Source organism: Rhipicephalus microplus, chromosome X (assembly GCF_043290135.1).
Source record: "Rhipicephalus microplus isolate Deutch F79 chromosome X, USDA_Rmic, whole genome shotgun sequence".
NCBI classification, from domain to species: domain Eukaryota; kingdom Metazoa; phylum Arthropoda; class Arachnida; order Ixodida; family Ixodidae; genus Rhipicephalus; species Rhipicephalus microplus.
In genome coordinates, this window is record NC_134710.1 from 85,557,347 (window position 1) to 85,579,938 (window position 22,592).

At 43.5% G+C, this 22,592-nt stretch overlaps 1 protein-coding gene across 6 annotated transcripts in view; it reads left to right on the top strand.

Annotated features, from left to right (window-relative positions):
* The window catches only part of LOC119176189 (retinoblastoma-like protein 2), a 154,650-nt gene that overhangs the window by 60,468 nt on the left and 71,590 nt on the right, over positions 1 to 22,592 (top strand). For 3 of the 6 annotated variants that reach the window (XM_037427351.2, XM_037427352.2, XM_037427354.2), the window contains exons 12-16: positions 3,724 to 3,806; positions 12,443 to 12,563; positions 14,058 to 14,156; positions 14,890 to 15,025; positions 16,181 to 16,360. In XM_037427351.2, coding sequence (XP_037283248.2) covers positions 3,724 to 3,806; positions 12,443 to 12,563; positions 14,058 to 14,156; positions 14,890 to 15,025; positions 16,181 to 16,360 — 619 coding nt within the window. The remainder of the gene's footprint in view (positions 1 to 3,723; positions 3,807 to 12,442; positions 12,564 to 14,057; positions 14,157 to 14,889; positions 15,026 to 16,180; positions 16,361 to 22,592) is intronic. The other 3 variants (XM_037427353.2, XM_037427355.2, XM_037427356.2) reach the window with 1 other exon arrangement.

Genomic DNA, 22,592 nt, shown 5'->3' on the forward strand with positions numbered 1-22,592 from the left:
GCCGGTTTTGCAACTTGTCTATTCAGTAGTTGGAAAACACATACAGGCCCAATTATGAACTTTTAAGGTGGTAGGCCACCCCAAAAAAAGTTGTTTCTTCAAGTGGGAGGAGCCAGGATTAAAATAACTGCTTTTTCGAAACAAGCGTGTCTAATTTACCTTGCCTAGTTATTTAGATTACAAAATATTGACTATTTTTTGGGAGGCCATCTTTGTAAAAAATTTTAGGAAAAGTGGTAGTTACGCCAGCCGTGATAAGTGACTAATGGGCGCCTGAATTCAGTAAAGCTTTGTCATTTCTGTCACCAGAGGTTGGAGCTATGCAGTGAACTAGGATAAATAATACACAGTAAATATCAAGGAAGTTATGTTTAAAAACTTCAAAAGACAGAGAAAAAGTGCCAATTTAGACTGAACTTGTTTGCAAAATCAGCTGTGAATTCAAAACTAATCGATCAATTTCTTTTATCTTAGTTCACTGCACAGATATGTGAGTTGTGAAATGTACAAAATTTCAGTTCAAAGCATGCACTGAGAAAAAAAGTTACGAAAGTTGGCGTCACCTGATTCGCAGCAAATTCTTATTTTGAGGAAAACGTAAACAAAGATTTCAGAGCGGCACCAGGTGTCAGAAACTTTGCACAGAGTCTTAAAATGTGCCAGATTCATAGAGGGTTCCTTCTTTAATAGCATTATGGTCTCCTTCTCCTCGTGTGGCTGCTCTTCTTTTTTTTCTGGCCTCTTTCGTCCCATCTGCTGACTAGCATTTGGCATTCTGCATGCGCTTGTGATCTCTGGCGATGCAAGCTTTCGTTGTGCAGCACCTTGATTCTATGCCAGCTTGCCTCAGTATGTCTAGGGTGCTTACACTGCCATTATTGAAGTGTGCCACAGCATTATGCAAAGCAAACATTACTGTAGGCATGCTTACGTAGACCTCTTTATGAGCCCACTGCCATATCAGACCATTAAAGTACTCATTTGCATTTTTTGTCTTTCCATGCAAGCATTTCATCAGAAGTTTATTCGAGCACAAACTGCAGTACACAGTTCTGACTTTGTTGAGCACGTCATTCGTTTGTTGAGCACATCATTCGGAAGCCCTCTTTTGTGCACATACTTTTCTTGGCGGAGTGCTTCGATCCCTCTGTACCCATACCAGCTGATCGATCGAAGTGGGCACAGACTATGTCTTGGATGCTTGTCGGTAGAGCTGCAATTATGTCAATCCCATAGTAGTTTTGCAGGCGGTCAATGAGGGCATCAGTGAGCTTTCTCTTTCCCCCGAGACCAGGCACTGCCTTCTTCAGTTTTCTGAGGCGGCAGCCAGCACTTCTGGACATGCCCAATGCATTCCAGTTTCTGTACACTGTCCTTTCCATACATGTCTTTCACAGTGGCATAGCTCTTGGAATCACCATCACCGTAGTATTTCAGGTACACTCTACAGAAGAGGCCTGTTACCCTGTTCGTCTTAAGCAGATTTTTTTCGCACCGAGTTTATGGGAAACCAAACAAACATTCTTGTGCTGTTTGCCTTAAGCAACGATTCGTCTTATCAGAGTTCCTCTTTATGGGAGTTTACTGTAGAGGCGCAAAGCCATTTTTTCCTCGCCTCATGCAAGCCGTGCCAACAGCGTGGCATCCTTTTCGACCCTCAGTGGCGAGCGCCACGGTGCGGAGGCAGAGTGGGCCATCCCCACCTCTGAAATTACGTTCTCTCTGTGCAATTAAGACGGCCGGAGAGAAACCCACTGGCGCATCATCTTGGAGGCCATGGCTGCATTTAGGTTTTACAGCCGCTGAGTGGGAGGTGGCGCTAGTCTCGCGTGAGTTAGTTGGCATCGGCACTGCTGCTGGCAGTGGAGGGTCTAGGCTGACACATAGAAAGGAAAAGCGAGGCTCTTTGTTGTATGGCGGTGATTGTAGATAGACATCTCCTACGGGTCGGGAGTGGGGGGTGGTGGCATTTATGGTTTTTTGTATTGTGGTATGAATATTGTATCAGGTTGTTTATCGTGTCACTAGTGACATATTTGATTCAGCTGGCAATATCGTCGTTTAAGCAAGTGAATAAATGTAGATGTGTTTTGGTTTGCCAGTCTGTGTCTGCTTTGTCCGTGTGTTGCAGCGCTTTTTCAGACCCCACAACTCGTAATAATAGAAGTGTTCAGTTGTGGCATTGAGTTCTATTGAGTTCTGTTTCTGAAAACATTTTTTCTGTGCAGTATTTCAAAAAAGATTTATATCAGTAAAAAAAATATTATATTGAAGGCGCGGAGATAGACTTAATTTGTTTATTTCTCACACAAAGAAGTCTACAACCCTTGTGAATGTTCATAGCACATGCACAAGCTTGTTACTGTGCATTACAAATTTGATTTCATGCCATTGTGCAAGTCGCACATGCAGTTTATGCAGAAAAAATATGTCCATTCATGGGTTTTATTGACTGCATTGGATTGATTGCTTGAATTTGGACTGAACATTGACCTTCAAAAAATCATGATTGCTTGACCTTGAGTGAAAAACAAAACGAGAAGCGTGCTTGTAAAGACAAAGTTCAGCATACTGAACATATTTGAGGCAAAAGCTATGAGGCAGAAGCACAGTAGGAAGAGAATGACGTGATTGAATGAAAATTAAACCAACCTTTGATCTCAGTAGTGATGCACTTAGGGAGTGTGATATCAGCAAACTTGCAATGTGTGGTTCCACTGCACATATACTTCTCTCGCTTGTCACTAGTGCTATGGCATGCGGAGAAGCGAAAAGGAACACATTCCTAAGGCTTAAAATTTATATTCCGGCCACTAACAATGCAATAGTTTGTGGGTGAAGTTACCAAGTTAATACGCAAGCCTGGATATCGCTTCATTGTATAATTTATATTCAAAAGCATTAGTGACTGGAACCCTCATTTGGCCCCATGCTGCTTCATTACCAGTGTATCATTCAGTACTCGTATAAGGATGAGTAAAAGTTGCAAGAGAAATACAAACAAGTGTTCCTAAAACTAATAAATATTGCAGGAAGCAAGGTTGCGTTAATGTTCATGTACCCTTGTAAAAATCATGCACAGACACAAAGGCCATATGCTTATAGTGCGGCATTCTCTGGTGATTGCTTGCAGGGATACTTTCACTTTCTCAATATTTCCTGAGCTTAAAGCCAGCACATTGGCATTTATGAGCGTCATTTCTGGCACGCTGACTTTAAACAGTTGGTAGCACGGTGCCAGACCGCTCTGGGTCATAGATGTCAAGCACGCCTGGTGCGAATTTTGTGAAATCTTGCAAAAATGAACCTACCTCTGAAAGTTATCACCCAAAAATACCACCCCATTTAATTTTTCAAGATGTGGACTCTTGCATGCGTACTCTAGCCGTGGAAGAGGTTTTAGAAAACATGCATGCCTAATTTATGTGTGCGTGTAACATGATTAGCAGACAATGCAAGGAGGTATCTACACCAAGTAAGTATAGTGGTGCCTCATCTACCATGTGGCAGTCGCTTACTTAAGGCTGTATTACTAGGCCATTCATTTAGGTGGTGAAGTCTACTGGTTGTTATGATGTTTCTCATTGTTACAGCAAGGAATTAACTTTCGTGTTTTCTGTGCTTCAAGATATGTCTTCAAACTTTACGAATCCTCATGAATTTCAGTCTGCTGTTTGGCATTGCACTAATCGGTTCGAATTCTGATTTCTTTTTATACTACAGGCACACCTAAGTCACAGCGTCTTCCAGCAGTCACTTTTTGCATGCTGCTTGGAGATTGTGATGTTCTGCTACAACTCACAACGGTAATTGTTTCCTTCATTCATTTGTTAATGTATTCAAATGTCATTAATCTTTTTTCAGATAATTTGATCTCAACTGATGGCCCTTGTTAGCACCCTTATATTTCTGTAGCACCAAAAATGTATGAGTGCTGTGCTAGCACCAGTACATGTTGATATTTTGATTTCATTGTTCTGATCCAGAAATTAGTCTTCATCAGATATTTAAAACTAGGCTGGTCGTCACCTTACATGTAGTATACCCTAATGCCTGGGTGGTGTCACGGTGCACTGCATTCACCCTAGCAGGTTACACTTAGGAAATAAAGGTGAAGCGAGGGATCTCTGTTGCATATGTACCTACACACATTTTATAAGTTTTCAAAGCCCTCATGTTACGCATATTGTAGTGCAGGGGCTTATCTATGGACCTTTTTAGGGGAAAGGAGGATCCCCTCCTTTTTGAGCTGTTGCACAGGAGCACAAAATCCCACGTAACAGCCTCCTCAGCACATATGTAATTCTAGTAATTATTTCCACTACTACTGGAGCACAAAATCTCACATGACAGCCTCCGTAGCACATATGTAATTCCAGTAGTTATTTCCACTACTAAAATGATTATTTGGAAAAATTTACACAGCTTGAAGCATCAGGCAAAGCTGCATGAAATAACAAATGAGAAGTGTATGGTAAGGAGATGTCGCGTGGCCTGATGTCACGGACATGTAGAATTTTAAGGCTGTCGCAGGAAAGCGAGTAGCAGTAGGTTAACTTTATCTCGTGGAATGTATATAAATACGCGCTTGTGTGTGCATATTTATTGTCTTAAACATGGTAAAACTTCTCTAGCATAGCGATTGTAAAAGTTGTGTTCGTAATTGTGTGGCAGGAGACTGCTCCAAAAGGCTAACTTGCTGCTCCAAAGTGAGGTTTTAGCTGCTCCAGAAGCTTTGCCAAAATGGGTCCTGTCCATTCTGCAGGGTTTTTCAGCTAGTATGAGCAAATGTCCTCAAAATTGTACAAATGTAATTTAGCGAACCTTCTTTAATTGTACCTTAGACTGGCAGAATAGACTGAATCATATATGAAGTAAAAAAAAGTACTGGGGATTTTAATAAAAATTTCAAAATGCTCTGCTACTTCATTTCAATCACATATTTGTACATTTCTAATGTACCTGAATATGATGCAAGTTTTTATGGCCACGGTAGAAAATAATGTGCACTTAAATTAATGAGCACGTGACTAAAAACAGAAAGCATGTAGCATGCCTTTGATACTGTCAGTCAGAATTAGTGAGGTGAAATTTTCAACTACTCTGTTAACATGTAATATGCATTGTCATTGTATCAGGCAACTTTTCAAGTTTTTTTGCTATCTGGATCATAAGAAGTTACCCTTCTTGTTGCCCATATTGGTTTAAATTCTTCATTGTTTGAATTCTGATATAATTGGGATCAGGGTAGCATTTAAAGGAGCACTGACATCGAACTTCAAAATCGAGATGTGCCCTTCATTCGATCGCTTGGTATACGTAGCCCTTTTTACCAAATTTGAACAGCATCCGTCGCATTGAAGTTATTTTAATTCTATGTCAAACAGCGTAGAAAAGCTAAGGAGAAAAAACAAAAAATAGGCTGCCCTGCGAAATCGACACTAGTGCTACGTGTTCGGTGGGATACATTCCACAAATACCATCCTGAGTGACGATGCCCTAGCAGCGATGAAGAGTACGATCTGAGTGTTCTTATCGTGGCGCCGAAGTATAAAAACGCACTCGCTCGTCGCTTCTAATCTTCCTCGCACCGGTTTGAATGATTTTGCGAAATTATGAAGGCAAAAACCACCTTTAGAAGAACAGCGAAAGAAAAGAGCATGAATAAACGTGTGCTTGTCGGTCACCATGTCGGGGAATTGTTGTGAGTTGCAATCGTCTAGTTCGAAGCACAATAGCGCAAATGAGGGTGTTTTTTCATATCACGTATGTGTTACATGTCAACACGACCTCGAGCTATCAAAAGTGGAACAGCGTATAGTCAGATATCATCGCTAACAAGTAACACGCAGGTATCTTTGAATTTTAGTTTATCTGTAGACTTTGCGTTTAAGTAAAAGTGGTAATACTGTGTTAACTGCAAGAGGCTGGATAGGTGGGGCCATTTGGAGGTGCAAAAAAGAACCTGGTAAGCAGGAAACGTATTCTATTTCTCCGCTGATGCTCATTCGCAATAGCTATATTGCAGTGACCCCTCTGCGTATACCTGAATGCTTTGCACGCCAAAACACACCAATATAGCTAACTGACACACACGAGCGAAGATGGCTGAAGCGTGCATCCTCGGGCACCTCTGCAGTGCTGCTTGGAACGGCGTCCATGTCGGAATCACTGTTCTGAAAAAGGTCGATCGAAGCAAAAATAATTCGCGACGTCGCGAATCGCGGAGATTCAAAGCTCCAGACTATCGTATTGAACCCGAGTCGACACTTTGTACAGCAACGACAGCAATTCAGGTGACAAGGCATGACTGAATGTGTTCGCCTAGCAGATGAAATGTTTACGGTGCACCTGAGCCTCACATCACTCTTTTCTGTGAAAAAGTGGTCAGCTGTGGCGTGATCTGGAGGTGACCGTGAGGTAGCGCCACTGCTAGTGCTCCCAGTGCTAAAACTGGCGGGATTAGCAACCGTTTTTAATAGTGCTAAATACCAGTGATATAAATCAACAAAAGTGATAGTTATTCATCCCTCAGTTGTGTTTTAGGTCAAGTTCGCTGCTACAGGGTCTATAGCTACTCGTTGACGCAAAAATCTTGGTATGAGTAAATTTGATGTCAGTGCTCCTTTAATGCAGTGAGGCAAGTGAGTCTCTGAAGTGTTAAAAACATGCTGTGTTACTGTGTCAGATGCACGCAGGCTCACTCACACTCACTCAGGTTAAGACCTTAGTGGGAGTGAGTCCAAGTGACCCTTTACTGCTTAGTGTCGCAAATTTGTGACATAAAGTACCAAAAGACTTCGAGCAAGCAAGTTATGTAATGCGTGCCACTTTTAAGGTGGGACACAAGTTGTGCGAGACCGAAAAATCGCAAAAAAAAACTTTTTTATTGCGTTTTTGAAATATACAGCTACTAGTGCACTCATATCGTGAATTTCACGCCTATAATATCATTATTTTAGCAGCTAAGACCCTTTATACGGCGCTTTCTAGCTAAATCTGAGCTGAAATCGACGTTGAAATCGCTCATTTTCTGTGATGCGCCCCTGCCCTTCATGTGTGCCAGCGCGGCCCGCTTGGTCTCATTTGAGAGAGCCGTCTTTCGCCTTCAAATTCCCGCCAGAATGGGTCCAATTCAACCATTGGCAGCTTGTAAAATGAGCGGCAAAAAGAAGTATCAGAGCGCCTTCCTATTCGCTACTTCGCGCACGGGACTTAAGCTTGCCTCTCTATTGGTGGAGGCTCCTGGCTTCGTCTGCTCCGGGTATTGAGGCGCGCGTCCATGCGCGCCATTTTGCCTCAGTTCCAGCGGAGAAGTTTCACGATGTCAAATCCTGAGCGCAAATTTCGCACGCGGCACAAGTTTGGTGCGAAAAAGTTGCGAAGGACGCTAGTAGCGGATTTCAAGAAGTGCTCCGTGATACAGCAAAACCCCCGAGACACTACACTTTCCGCGTCCCATGGCGAAGTCGTCGACACTACCACGGAAGGCCTAGCTTACCGCATCAGTTGTCACGGAGCCTGTGCAAAGTCCGTCAGCCGCGGAGCTTTCAAGCAGCGGTCGCGTGCGTCCAGATACTATCCATCGGCAGCAATCTGACTTGGAAGAGGAGAGAGCTGAAGCCGAAGATAAGTTATCGGAGTTGTTGTCCGCTGCAGCGACGGAGCGGAAAATTCATGGTTGACGGTGCCGACGAAGCAGCTCGGCCGCCTGATGGAACCAGATTCATAATTATAGATTTGGACACTGTGAACAGCGCTTTGTTGGCATTTGCAAAATGCAAGGCATGCAACAGAGAACTGCAGATTGTCCGCGACGATCGGGAATTTAGACTCGCCGTGAAGTTGCGTTTTGTGTGTTCGACTTGTAGGGAGACTGGGTCGTTGTGAAGCTCGCCGCGCGTATGTAGCGATGAACGCATGAAACCTTTTGCTGCAAACGTTTTGGCCGCACATGCCATGCAGGCAACGGGGAACAGACAAACCGCGCTGAATCATGTGTTCTCGTTGATGGGCATCAGCCGTCGGGGTCTTCACACAAAAACGTGGCAACACTACGTGAAGATGAAGTTGGCACCCGTGGCCGATCGTGCTGCACGCAATTTGACGAGCGACTGCGCGCGGTCGGTTCGCGACCTTTACGCCGAACTTAATATAGGCCACATGGGAAACATCACAGTGTCGTTTGATGGGTCATATATGACTCTCGGTCATTCGTCACATATCGGTCTCGGCACCGTCATAGAAATTGTTCAGTGGGCTGGTGCTTGACTTCATTGTTTTGAGCAACTTTTGTGCTGGATGCTAGTCGGGTCCAAAGGAAGGTGACCCTTCTTATGCAGCATAGAAAGAACATCACCAGTGTCAGAAAAACAGTGACAAGGCTGGGGAAATGAAGGTTGAGGCTGCCCTCATCCTCATCAGGAGGTCACTTGAGCAGCACAACATGCGCTACACCATGGTGCTTTGCGACGGGAACAGCCGCAGTTACCTTGCGCTACAAGAAGATAAGGCTTATCTACAAGAAGATAAGGAAAAAGAGGACTGCATTAATCATGTCCAAAAGCGTATGGCCACTGCTTTGCGCAACTTGATTGCAAAACGCAAAGGCCCTGGCCTTAGAGTCTTGCGGGAAAGGGCCGCTTGACAGGAGACTTGATCTCCAAGCTCACCAATTATTATGGGTGGGCTCTGAAGACGCACAGTGGTGAAGTTGATGCTATGCACACAGCAGTGATGGCCACTTATCATCACATCACGTCCAATGATGATGTGGCAAACCACACTCTGTGCCCACCTGGTCCAAATTCCTGGTGCAAACAAAATGCGGCAAAGGCCAAGGGGGAGCCCATTCCCAAACATCGTCCAAAGCTGCTTCCACATGTCTGCCAAGCCTTACTTCCCATATATGAGCGCCTGTCAAACAGAAAGCTGTTGCAATGATGCCAGCGAGGGAAAACCCAAAATAACAACGAAAGCCTGCATTCAATGATCTGGGCGCTGGCACCAAAGGAGCGACATGCTTCGCTATTCACGGTGGAGGCAGCTGTGGCAGAAGCAGTGCTCAAGTTCAATGCAGGCAATAAAAAGGCATCAGAAGAGCTGCGCCCTAACCCCAGCTGGCAAAGCCGCAGCTGCATGGCTGAAAAGGATCGACGGCGCACGGCAGCATCAGTCAAGAAGCCACAAGCAACGGAGAACATGCACCAGTCCCTGAAAAAGCGCCACACAGGGACTCATAGTCAAAAGGACTACATGCCCGGTGCATACTGAGCATTTTCAAGTGCAGTTATGTAAATGAATGAGTTTTATTTCTTTTTCTCATTTTTCTGAAAACATGCTTTTTGGTGACTTTACTAAATTGTCGGGTTGATATCTTGCAATCTAGAACAGTTAGAGCAATAATTTTTTAGAAACGTAAAGCCCAATCTGTGTATTACAAAGTGCTAAGAGCAGAATTTCCATTTGCTGCCCATATAAATTTAAAAGGTATTAAATTTCTTTGTATGTGATAGCCATGACATGACTCCTCAACTTTCATCATCTGCAGAATCATTAGTTTTTTTTTAATTTGAAATCTGCTTGTAGCATTGCACTTATTGCTAATTGCACTGTCTAGCTATGCAATAATATTTACTTTTTGATAAGTACTTTCTTTTCTATTGTCTCCGAAAACAATATAGTGGCAGCATTGTGTATCTTCTAAATTAATTGACCTACAATGAAAATTTTTGCGTATTTGAAATCAGCAGGAGAAACTACATAAGCATGTATATTTTCATCATGTTTGGTCCACAAATACAGAAAATATCCCCACACACCATGTCCCCCCTTAAAGGGACAGTAATGTCAACTATTAAGTCGAGGTTGATTGTGGGAATGGTGGTCCAGAAACCTCATAGTGTTACTTTTGTGCCAAGGAAAGGCCTATTTTGAAATAAAATCGCGTTTTAGTGCTCCGCATCGGGTTAGCGCACTTCAAATTACCCGCCTCAAGAAGCGGACCGACCGGACCTTCTCACATCACTTTTGCCGTGCACAATGTTGGCAGGCTTTACTGCGCTAGTAGCAGCAGACCGAAAGCAGTGGGAGCCACAGCAGTAGCACCGGCCATTGATCAATTTCCTGCCATTGGCTTCGAGATTGTTGACGCTTTTGTTTCAACTGCACCCCGCTAGATGGCACCACCTGTCCCGTGTAACCACGCAAAAATTGAATTTTTGAACCACTTGCGCCATTCCCCATAGTAACGTCCAGCGCTTCTTTTTTTCATGAATCAAACAGAAACGAACAAGCAGCATTTTATTGCGTCTCTCAATGCGCGGAAGGTTCTTTATTTAGTGCAGCTAGATCAACTACTAGTGATTAATTGTAGGCAGTCCGTCTGATGTCATTGGGATCATATTGAAAATGGCCTACTGCGGCGCTTGTGTTCTTGTGCATTTACTTTAATTTCTCCATAAGTAGGGCACTGTTCTTGATAATATTGTCGTTTTAGATGTCATACATTGAGCTTTCACTCTGACGTAAATTGTTCTTTGACTTTATTGTCCCTTTAGGTTACCAGGGGCTTTTCAATGCATCTTTAAACTCAATATAATGGTTATATTTTGTGCACTTTTTACTTAGTGATACTGTAGGTCCCGTTGGAAATTTTTTAGGAGTTGATTTACAACTAGTACAAACATTGTGAAAAAATATTCACACAAATATAAAATGGTTATGTCAGGTTACTCGCAGGGAACATAGCTTTCAGCATGAAAAATCTAGTGCCATCTCGCCTAACGTATTTTATGCTAAAACCAGTTGTTCTATAGATGATGGTAGAGAGTGCGAAATGGGTGCTACAGCTCTCACTTCCTCGTTCGTTCTCATCTATGCTATGCACGAAACCGTGTGTTTCTAGTCTACCAAAGTGATCTTCAAGAGCCACTACGCAGCTTCGAAAGTGTGCTGCCATCACAGTGGCAGATTAAAGGCAGTAAAGTCCTGAAGGGCACAAAACGTTTTGGGGGGAGTTCATTCGATGGAAATAAATGTTTTATGCGTATATCGCTGTTAGAAAATGAATTTCGCGACTGTTTTGGTGGTACAAAATTTTATGCATTATGAATATTATCCCTCCTTCTTAAGTACTTATCACCGATATTCTACTACATATACTGACAGACACGTGAGTCAATTCTTCCTCCCTATTCAGATGCATATCACCAATATTCTACTGCATACCCTCATGAGTCCACTCCCTCAGACTCAGGCCAAGCCGTCGGTCCGAATCCGAGTGTTTCCGAGTTAGCAACATTGTGGTAAGATTGAGTCCTAGTGATTCCTGTTGAGAAAAATATTAGCAAGTCTTAGTCCGAGTAAGTGCATTTCAGGACAATTTTGATGTGTCTGAGTCCAAGTGAGCCCTAGAAGCAAAATATGTTTCATGCGCTAGTCTGAATGAGCTCCACATTTTTTTACGACCTATGCATAAGAGTAACGAAACATTGGCCTGTGTAATTTTGTGTGTCTGCTGGAACTTCTGCGGTGAACTTAATTAACCTGAATCTAATTAAAAAGTTTACTGCACACGTACACGGTGCTTTTTAGTGATCAACTGCCTTTCATCATCAAAAATACTTTTGGGTACATCTTGTTTTTAATTATAGAATAACGGTGCAACTTCTCTTTTAAGTAAAGGTATCTTCCTCTTTAAAAAAATATGCCTTGATGGTACAGTGGCTACAAATCTTAGCTGCTTACCCGAAGTAAACTGTATCAATTCCAGCTGTAGCAGTCTCATTTCGATGGAGGCGGAATGCTAGAGGCCTGTGTCACTGCATGACGAATCAGTCGAACTATCTGAAGCACTTCATTAAGGGATGCCTCATAATCATATTGTGCTTTTGGGGTGTAAAACTCCAGATATTATTATTACTATTTTTTAAAACTTGCTTACACATAAAATATTATGTGTAGTTGTTTCAGCTCACCATTTCTTATGTACTTTTTATATGCCTTGCACCTTGCATGTGAAATGCAACAAGTACGACATTACTTTAATGTGCCCACATTCTGCAACACCAAGTGTCCCATGAGTGATTTGAAAGAATGACCCGAATGCCTTAGAAATCTTTTGTACTGAACATTGTAAAGGCTGCTGAATGAGAGCATGTGTGAGCAGTGGTTTAGCCAAAGTAGCCATGTTTTAGATGCGGGGTGTGCCAGGAGATCCCTGTATTTATGGTTGTTTAATTGTAATTCTTTCACTAAATTCATGACTCATAAATTTGCATGAAAAGTTACTGTATTAATTCTAAAGAATATGTGTGGCAATGCTAGTTCTTTGGAGTGCTTCCATTTACCACAGCTTTTTTATATGCTGCAGTGACTGTGACGTTGAATAAAAGCTTTGTATTTTAATGCTTTTTCTATGTTTGTGTGATTGACTATATAGAGATTTTCCATGGATTTTGGAAGTCTTCAATTTGATGCCTTACAACTTCTACAAGATCATTGAGCCTTTAATCCGGGCCGAAGAGGGCTTGTGGCGAGAAGTGGTGAAGCACCTTAATCATGTAAGATTGTTATTTTGCACTGTGCTTTAATGTGTTGCTATCCATTAGAAATAAAGCACTTTTTGGGTGGTCCAATGAATACTTTGCTCGAACCTTGAAAACCTGGAAAAGTCAGGGAATTTCTGAAAAATCTGGCCTGGTCATGGAAACTGATGGCAGTTTATGCGTTCATCACAAAAATAAACATTATAATCGATCAAAGCTTATAAAGCCACTCTTTCAACTGCAACTACAGTGAACAACAAGAAGATGCGTGAAAAAGTCAAAAGCAGTGCGTAACTGTTGCTTCTTAATGTAGGATTTTGGCACCTGCTATGGGAGCCTTGTTCACAATTATAGCCGTAAGAAATCAGTACAGATATAAGCAGACGCTGCAGAATCAAGGCGTTGACGAAGCACATATAAACATCCTGGAAGAAATCTACAGGGATCAACCGCTACCATAACGCTTCGTAAAGAAAGTAACAAAATACCAATCAAGAAGGCTGTAAGGCAGGGGGATACATTCTTGCCAAAGCTATTTATCACGTGCTTACAGGAGGTTTTCAGAGGCCTAGAGTGGGAAGAGTTAGGGAAAAGAGTTAGTGGAGAGTACCTTTATAATCTGTACCTTTAATACAAAGCTCTACGTGCTAGTGAAGCAGCGTAAGCCTCTAGTCTATTTTGGCCCTAGTGTCAGCTGTCTTTTTCAATATCCTACTCAGCTTGCTTTTTGGGGTACTGTATGTAGTGGTGAGGTCAGACATCCATTCTTCATGTTTGACTGTTGGATATCACCGGCTTTGTAGAAAACAGCAGGTTGTTCCGTTTCACATCAGCCATTACATTAACAGAAGGAGTGGAAGAGCGAACGGTAATCGTGGCAACCGTCTACAGCGGCAGGTGCGATGATGAATCATGGGAGGAAGTTGGAGATCGCACATGGTAGTTTCTACTCGCTCCATATGATGCCCTCCTAATCACACCGTTCACTCTACCAAATGCATGCAGGGAAAATCCAAGTGTGTTTTTTGAAGGAAAGTCGATTTTTGGGGGCATCTTATGTTTCCCAAAGTTTGATGTATGAAGTGTTCCAGCTTTTTCTGTTCAATGTAGCTGTAGATGCTCCCATTTATTGACGTAAAGCATTGCTTTGTTAAGAAATAATTTGATATTGAGGATTATTAAATTTATCCAAGTTCAAAATAGTTGCATTTTTTTATATTAGTACCAATTGCATGAAATGGCGAAAACCGTCCCGCACAACTTTGCAGACTGTAACCAAGAAAACCTATCATCCTGCAATCTATCTGATGAAACCAGATATAACCGGTCTCATCACCCTATATAAAGATTGCCCATTATATCTCCCTCTCGCAAAGCTCCCCAAGATAAACAGATTAAGTGTGCACTTGGACGTATTGTGGTATGGAAATGTCAATGCTGTCCAGCATGTTAACTGTTAAGCAAGTTTTTTTTTTTTTCTTTAGCACTTACAATTTTTGTGTTTTGCAGATCGAGGAGCAAATCCTGGAGTGTCTATCTTGGAAAGATGATTCACCTCTGTGGGATGCTATTGAGCATTCTGAACAGCCCATACCTATGTGCAAAGAGGTATGTTGTTATATATCGCAAGCTAATGTAAGTTAAGCTCATTTATGATTGAACTGAGCTACTTTAATTTTACTTTCATGAAGTTTACTTGCTAGAAGGGCCCATTTATAGGTTTCTGTTGTACTGTTTTGACTAATAAAGGAATATAAGCATGAATCAATGTTGTCACTAACCAGTGCCTTAAGACAGGCTTGAAAAGCTTTTGTAATCATCTGCCCTAAAGAGTTGGTCATAATATGTGATTAGGCCCCGCCACGGTGGTCTAGTGGCTAAGGTACTCGGCTGCTGACCCGCAGGTCGCGGGATCAAATCCCGCCTGTGGCGGCTGCATTTCCGATGGAGGCGGAAATTTTGTAGGCCCGTGTACTCGGATTTGGGTGCACATTAAAGAACCCCCGGTGGTCGAAATTTCCAGAGCCCTCTACTACGGCGTCTCTCATAATCATATAGTGGTTTTGGGACGTTAAACCCCACAAATCAATCAATAATATGTGATTAGGCCTGTCTTCTATGGTAACGTTGAGTACTTATTTTGGACAGTAATGCCACAAATGCTGTTTTTGAGGACTAAGTGCTTATCCTACACCTTGCTGATTTGTCTGTATTCTTAGATAGAATTCTGTTGCACAAGCTCAACTGCAAATTCAAGTTTTTTCTTCTAGAAGGCTGGCAAAGTTTGAAAATGCAAAGTATTTGTTGCTTGTTATGTACCTGTGTTGTGTTGGCCATGTAGGTATTGCTTCAGCGGCAGATCGAGACGTTCCAGGAGGCTGATGTAAATGATATTGGTGAACCACGTACTCCTGTTGCCCATTTGCCACTGAAAGTTCTCAGAGCGGACCAGGATATCTCCCTATCAAATAGGAAGGGTAAATATCTGTGGGCGTGTTCTGAAAATTTTGCCCCTTTGTGTAAGTCTTGTGATTTTGCATGTTGTCCCTTGCCTGCTAGGGAGTCCTTATAATTACTCTTGATAATGTGTAGTTGCTTATAGCAGGAATATTGTATTGTAGTGTGTCGTTTGTTAAGTGCTGTATTTGGTCCCATGCTTTTTAACCCCCTTTCATGTTTTTTTTTTTTCTTTCCTCATTGCTTTCAACTGAGGATGTACTTTTTTTCTGAGCCTGCCAGCAATTGTCTCTTATTTTGAAGTCCTTGTTTCTACATTTTTGTAATGTTTGTAAGTTTTGCCATAGCAGTAATGCAGTAATTAGTGATGCAGAACATGTTAGGAGCATTTCTAGGCATATTGCATGTAATGTAATCGGCACAGCAAAATGATACATAATGTTTACAACTATTGTGCATATAATTTGTTAGTATTACAGTAAGCTGTCATTCACATCACGAAGTGATGCAGCAAGTAGCCATTGCTTGAACTGCAACTGTTGGCTGCCTCAGCTTTCCCATTTTGACCTTGCTATTACAGTTGCATCCAAGTGCAAAATTTTTTAACAGTCTGCAGAAGGGAACAGAGTGTTGTCTGGGCTTTATGTTACAAATCATTTTAATGATACAGCATCATCATATGTTGTGCTGTCACCTATAATCATTTTGTAAAACTGATAGGACAAGCTCTGTTTATTAGAAATTTGGTGCAGTTCTCCCGGGCATTATTTGTTCATAATGAAACAGTTTTTGGTAAAATCGTTCTGGCAAGCCGAAATTATTTAGAAAAGAAATGTGAGAGGGGGTTAAAGAGAAACACTAATACACTGGCTGTCAGGTATTGTTTTTACATTGTGTTATTGTGTGACTGTTAAGCAGCATGTGTGTGTTGATTCCACATGTATGTTTAGTATAGAGAAAGAAAAAAGGGGACTATTTAATAAAGGGAACCTCACTAGCAAGTTTGTGTGAACCTTTTTATGAGGTATGCATGGCTGTTGTTACATCTTGTGAGGAACTCCCCTGCCAGCCTTCAGACCATTGTGGACGGGGCTGCATCAGCGCTGGACAGGCAGTTTGGCATTTTGTGGCCTTGCCCGGTCTCTGTGTCTTTGACGTGGCGGCGTTTGATGCAGACGTGCCTCTTTCACCTGTGTCGGTGGCGGAGCGGTTCCAGTCTCCCGGCAGTGCAGTGCGTCGCAGGCTATTTGCACCCAACAGCACAGGAGGTGGTGCTAGCGCCCCCTTACAACAGAGTCCCCGGGTGGAGTCGGGTGCCACGGGCCAGACGCGCACCGTGTCCATCACGGTGCAGCGTGAGTGCCTCGCATTTTTCTTAAGCCCCTGTCCATATGAACCCCAAATGCAAGCTATAGTATTTGCATATGTAGCATTTTACATCGCTGGGTGTCAATGCTGTCTTGCAGCACTGGGTATTGGGGGCATCGTAGGAATAGACCTGAATGGCAGCATTATGGCTTAAAGCCATTCTCTAGCAAAATTGGGATTTTGTTGGTCTGCACCTCGAAAGCTGGTTATTTATAGCTTGTAGTTCACTTCTGATAACATGAGCAAAGTTTTTTAAATGCGAAGCATTTCTTAGCACACTTCGACAAGTTTGACCATATCGGTCTACCTATCTAGCCGCTTACGGCTTTTAGCTCTCCTGTTTGTTAGGATAATGGGATCTATATCAAAATTGGTATGGCACAACATGACTGTATTACGAGCAGAAGTAACTAGTCATAACATGAAAATCATAACATGCATGTCGTGAATGTCATGATTTACATATCATGTTCTTGCTGCTCGTGTGGTGGTTCCGTTCACGGCATATCGCAAAACTGGTATGGTATGACATGACGGCTTAGCGAACATAAGTGACAGGCCCTCACGTGGAAATCATGACATGCGTGTCATATAAGAACATGACTACATGCCACGCTCATGATGCGCTCTCGGTCGTTTCGCTAGCTTCACATACGTGAATGGCTGCTGATACCAGCAAAGTGCAGAACAAGTTGGGGATTTATCGCATGGAGCGTGTGGAAACGATGACGCAGAACATAAGGAATGTGGCAGAATGCAGGAATACTTGTCCAGACCTCCACAATGCGTGTGTGCACTTAAAAGATGCACCACTGTACGAAAATCTTTGGCGACATGTAGCACTTGCTGCCACACGAGACTGATCATTCCTAGTTGTCTGCTGCACATCGCCTACACAGCTTACGGAGTTCCTACCGGGGTGCTTTCGTACGCACGTGTTTGTCATAAAAATGTGTTCTTGATGCCCACTCCATTCTCGATCGCATACGGGTGTGGCAATAGCGAGCTACTTTGGTTCGTGAAAGCACCGCGTCTGTGCAGCACACTTAGCTGATAAGCGCAGAAAGGCAGCATGGATGGCGTCACGCATAAGTGATTAAAAGCATGCAGTACGCCTACAACCGCAGGACATGCAGTACCAAGCAGTTAGCTGAAGATGCTTATCATAAAGCGATTAAGTTTTACTGGCGTGTTTGCCGCCATCACGTCTCCAAGCATTTCTGGTGCTTATCCGTTAGACATCACCTCACTTACCGGCCCCTTAGATACCGGCCCCTTAGAATTTTTTATCTTCTTCACTCCATAGCACTTGTGCATTGCCTATGCAAAAGTAAAAAAAAAAACCTTTTAGTGCGTTGTGAAATCTATTTCATAATATTGTATGTGCTAGGGAATGGGTGGAAGCTATTGATAATGCTGCCATTCTCTTCAGGCAATCTACTTTTTGCTGTAAAGTAAAATCATGGTTAGCATGTTTCATGTGGAATTCAGCTCACGGTGCCTTTTGTGCTGCCTATGCTAGAATTGAGAGATGCAAAGCAAGCTTTAACTAAAAGCAAGGAGGATGCTTTGAATGCAAGCAAGCTAATGGGAAGCTTCTGTTTACTGTTCAGGCATTAATGCTTTGCTGAGCTGATGCTGTGTAGTTGCTGAAAATAGCACTTCATTTCGCTGGCCCCTTTTCTCTCTCTCTCTCTTTAATACAATGTTCTGTACAAGTTGTATGTCTTGTGATGTGGGTGCTGGCGAAAATGAAGCAGTGCTTTGTGAAGGCTTTAATTAATTGTTATTGTTGCTGGCATACAAAATATGTACTATGTTGCGGCTTGTAGCAAACTAATGCTCTCTTGTTTTTGTTGCGCTGACATCTTGTTCTTAACAAGAAATTTGTGTTTGCCCTATTGGTTTAATTGAAATATAGTGCTGCCATTGTACTGAGCCTAATCAGTCATTCACTATGTGCTTTAACAGTGTTTGTGGTCTTAGGGCTACGAAGACTACGCAGTGGTGTAAGGATAGGAAAAATTGGAGCTCTGTAATTGCTGAGCTGGTCTCTGGTACACATTTAATGAAGACGTCTCTCTCTCTCTTTATTGGTGCTCTTGTGCGGTTTTAGTGCCCTTTTGACCATGAGCATTGTGTTTCAGCTTATGTTTAACTTGAGCATGCACAGGAACCACTAGACTGTGACCTTGCTTAGGTCCTTGCCTTTTAGTTCATTTTTTTCTTTGCAAGTAATCATGGCAGCTTGTTGCGAATGCACATAATAATTGATGTTTTTTCTATGTTCCTCTATAGTAGCACAAAATATAAAATAAGGCATATTAATACAATTTCTTCATGGACAACATACGTATTTCACAGCAGTATCAACGTCATTTCGTGTCAATCCTTTCAATGCTGGCATCATGCTGTTTCACGACCCATTGCATTTCCTAGCTGAGTGATTGGTGTGCACTAATTCTTTTAAAGATAAGCTGTGCTAATCATGCTGAAAACCCTCATGTATGTGTTCTTCTTATTCATTTCACAAATTTAAAAAAAAGGGGGCTATATCTCTAGGCAAGAGACATGGTAGGACATTTCCAAGGGACAAGGGTGAAAGGCTCGGTGTTTTCCTAAAAGGGTTCTAATGTTCCAAAGAGAAAAATAAGCTGAGCTGTATAAATATGACTTGAGAAGCTTTCTCTTGCCCCACCTATGTTCCGGAGCCAGCGTCGTCGCATTACTGTAGTCGAAGACATGCTCCGTTGACCAGCAGTGTTCGATGACTTCAATCCTGGAATGTGTGACATGAGTGGCTTTGGCCACGTCGTCCTCTTTGTGTTCTTTAAGCCTCAATGGCTGCTTCCTGCCTATTTCGCTGATGTATGTTGCGTCGCAGTCCCCGCACGGTACCTTGTAAATGATCCAGCTTTGATCGTTTGCAGGGGTGCGGTCTTCGGTCTTGGTGAACACGTTTCCCAAGGTACAATGAGGTTTGAAAATGGTTTTAATGCCCAGCAGACGAAATGCTCTTCGAACAGAGTCTGAAGCACCTTGAATGTAAGGAATGGGAATAATGGATGTTGTGTTTTCTTGCGCCACTCTCCTTGTTCCTCTTCGCATACATTTGAGGGTGTCGTTGATGAACGTCGTTGGATAATGTCTTTGTTTCAAAGCACTGACCTCGTTTTTACCTCATGTTGCCGCAAGTGTGATAAGATCAAACAGCATCGCAATGGGAAAAGAAAGTCCCCACGATGGACCATTTGTGCTCGGCTGGGTGATGTGAGTAGAAGGACAAAAAACCTCCGGTATCGCACTGTTTCCGGTACACTGTTTTTTCCACCCTGCTATGACAAGTCCTGCAGACAAGTATATCCAAAAATAGCGCGGCATTGTCCTTTATTTTATAGGTAATCAAAATTGCAGGATGTACACTGTTCAGTGCCTCATGGAGAGCAAAGAGATTTGCCCTCTTCAGGATAACGAAAGTGTCGTCAACGTACCTACAGTATAGTTTCAACTGGAAAGGTAGAGGTTCCAGCGCACGTGTTTCAACATACTCCATGACTAAGTTGGCCATGGTGACAGAGACTGGAGTTCCCATAGGCACCCTTCAATTTGGTGTAAACCGTGTTGTTGAAACTGAAGTGCATTTGTTTCAGGCTTAACGACAACATAATTAAGATCTTCTCCACCGACATTGGCGTACGACTTTGCAAATTTTCGTCCTCTTTTAAATGGGCCTCCGCAACCGGGGTCGTTTACAATTCACTATGCCGGGACTGCGACTCCACATACGTCGGTGAAACAGGCAGGAGGGGGTCAACGAGGCTCAAAGAGCACGAAGGGGACATCGCCAACGCTACCCAAGCCACACATTCTAAGACCGAACTTTTCTAACACTGCTAGTCGACGGGGCATGCCTTCGACTTCAGTAATGCGACGACGCTGGCTCGGGAACAAAGGTGGGGCAAGAGAAAGCTGTTTGAGTCTTGCTTCATCCGCCGTGACAAGTCGGCGTGCAACAACAGTGGCCCCCTACTGGATGTGTACAGAGACATGAGAGTCCAGAAGTAGACTGGGTGACCTTCCCTCATTTGGTGCCAGTGCATACTGAGAATGCCACCCGCATAGGTGACATAATGTCAGCGTAGTTTTTGTTATATTTTGTTCTCAGTATAAGTCTTATATTAAGCCTCAGTGTAATTTTAATCATATATATATATATATATATATATATATATATATATATATATATATATATATATATATATATATATATACATACACACACACACACACAGTCGAGCCCATATATAACGGCCCCACTTGAAACGAACTTTCGCTTAAAACGAACAGTATCGGTGTGACCTAAAAATATACAGTGGTTCAATGGCACAAAATCGTACTTGCAACGAACGTTTCTGAGCGCCGCTGATCGGTTACAGCAAACAGAGTCAGTGGTCTGCCGGCTTCCCGGGAAACCAATTTCGACCACCGATCAGGCATCGGCGAGGTGCCGATACATTCTTATTATTAAACGCTGACCCTGCCTCCGCGACCTTCTAGTTGCTGCTCTCCCCAACCCATGAAAAAAGGAAAGTTGTTTCCTCCCTCCATGCCCTGACTGCTTTTTGTTATGCACCCCTCCGTCCTTTGTCCACCCGCTACTATGAGCGCCCCGCATCGCCAGAGGAGGCCCGCGTTTTCACACTGCCACCGATCTTTTGAAGACCGATCGGTCATTTAGCCTGTTTTTAATTGCTGGTACTGTCGTTGGCATCGCCGGCCTGGAGTGACCAGACCATTTGCCAACATCCTCGGCCACCGACTGTATCCGATAGTCTGCGTCTAGTGCACGTGCGTACGCTACCCCACCGACTCTGATAATTTGTGATTCGTTTCGTGTTTAGGACTTGTTCTCACTTGCTTCGCACTCGACTCGGCATGCCTTCCGAGCGCTTGCGGAAGCGCGAAAACGGCTGTTAATTTGCGCAGGACGAATCGCGAAACATCAAAGTTCGTGAGGCCACGCAAACTCGCCGGCACAACAAAAAGATTTTTTGACCACGGCCGCCGATTCTTTGAACACCCGCGCGCACTGATCCAGGCGACCATGCTTTGACTTCTGCGCGCGCAGGCACTCTTTCCAAATTTTTCTACGTGCGAGTTTCGCGGACCTATCAAGCAAGCTACCCAACCTGCCTCCTTCCCGTGTGTTTTGGTTTTCAAGGTCGCCCTTCCACCGCATCCTCTCCTCTCTTATCGCAACTCCTTCCCCTTCTCTCGCAAGCCTGCTCTCCTCTCTTGATCACAGCCCCTTCGCCCGTCTCCTCCGCTTCGCGGCGCCCGCCACGCTAGCTCTAATTAGTTTCGTTTTTTGACTGGAAACGGGCCCAGAGCTGCTCCACGCATTCTGGCATGTGTGTCGCGTGTGCGCGTCTTGCTTCCTCTAGGTGTGCGTGTGTGGTCATGATGGCCGACGGGAGGACTACCACGCTTTTTTCTGCTGCTCAACAAAACGTCGAAAGTGTGAGCGCTTGGTTTGAGCGTAATCCGCGCGTTGGGTGCTGCGTTGCGGAGCGCTTGCTCATAGCTGTTGACCACCTGGCAGCCAACTTACCGCTTCGGGCGTCCCGGTATTCAGCTGTGGAGATGGTGAATATTTCGTGGGCGGTGGTGACGACTACATGCACGCCAAACTGTTTCCGCGAGGCCGATTTCGTCGACGTCGGGCCCAATGCCTAGCCTGAAGCTTCCGAACTGCGGCGACAATTTGTGGCAGCGCGTCGTCGGCTCCGACCTGGGCGAGCAGGTGTGACATCTGTTGCAATGGTTTAATTACGGCTGATGATGATGATGCCGACACTGCGGAACCATGCACGGATTAGGGCATTGTGAATGAAGTACGTGACGAGAGTGATTTAGAGAAATGGATTGCGAGAACGACGAAACTTTGGAGCCAGTGCCTCATGCAGCTTATGCCAAGGGCCTCGCAAACGAGCACCCTGTCGTTTTAAATGAACTCAAAACTGCCCTTATCGCTTCTGCTCTTCAAAACACGTGTATCACGGACTTTTTAGGGCAAAGAAAGTTTGTGTTTTCGCTCGCAACTATTTTTAAAAGCTGTGTTTCATTTACTACAAACATCGGGATACAGCAAATGGATTCCGCGTCGCGCTCAGGTTCGTTATAAGCGGGCTCGACTGTATACACACACACACACTCACA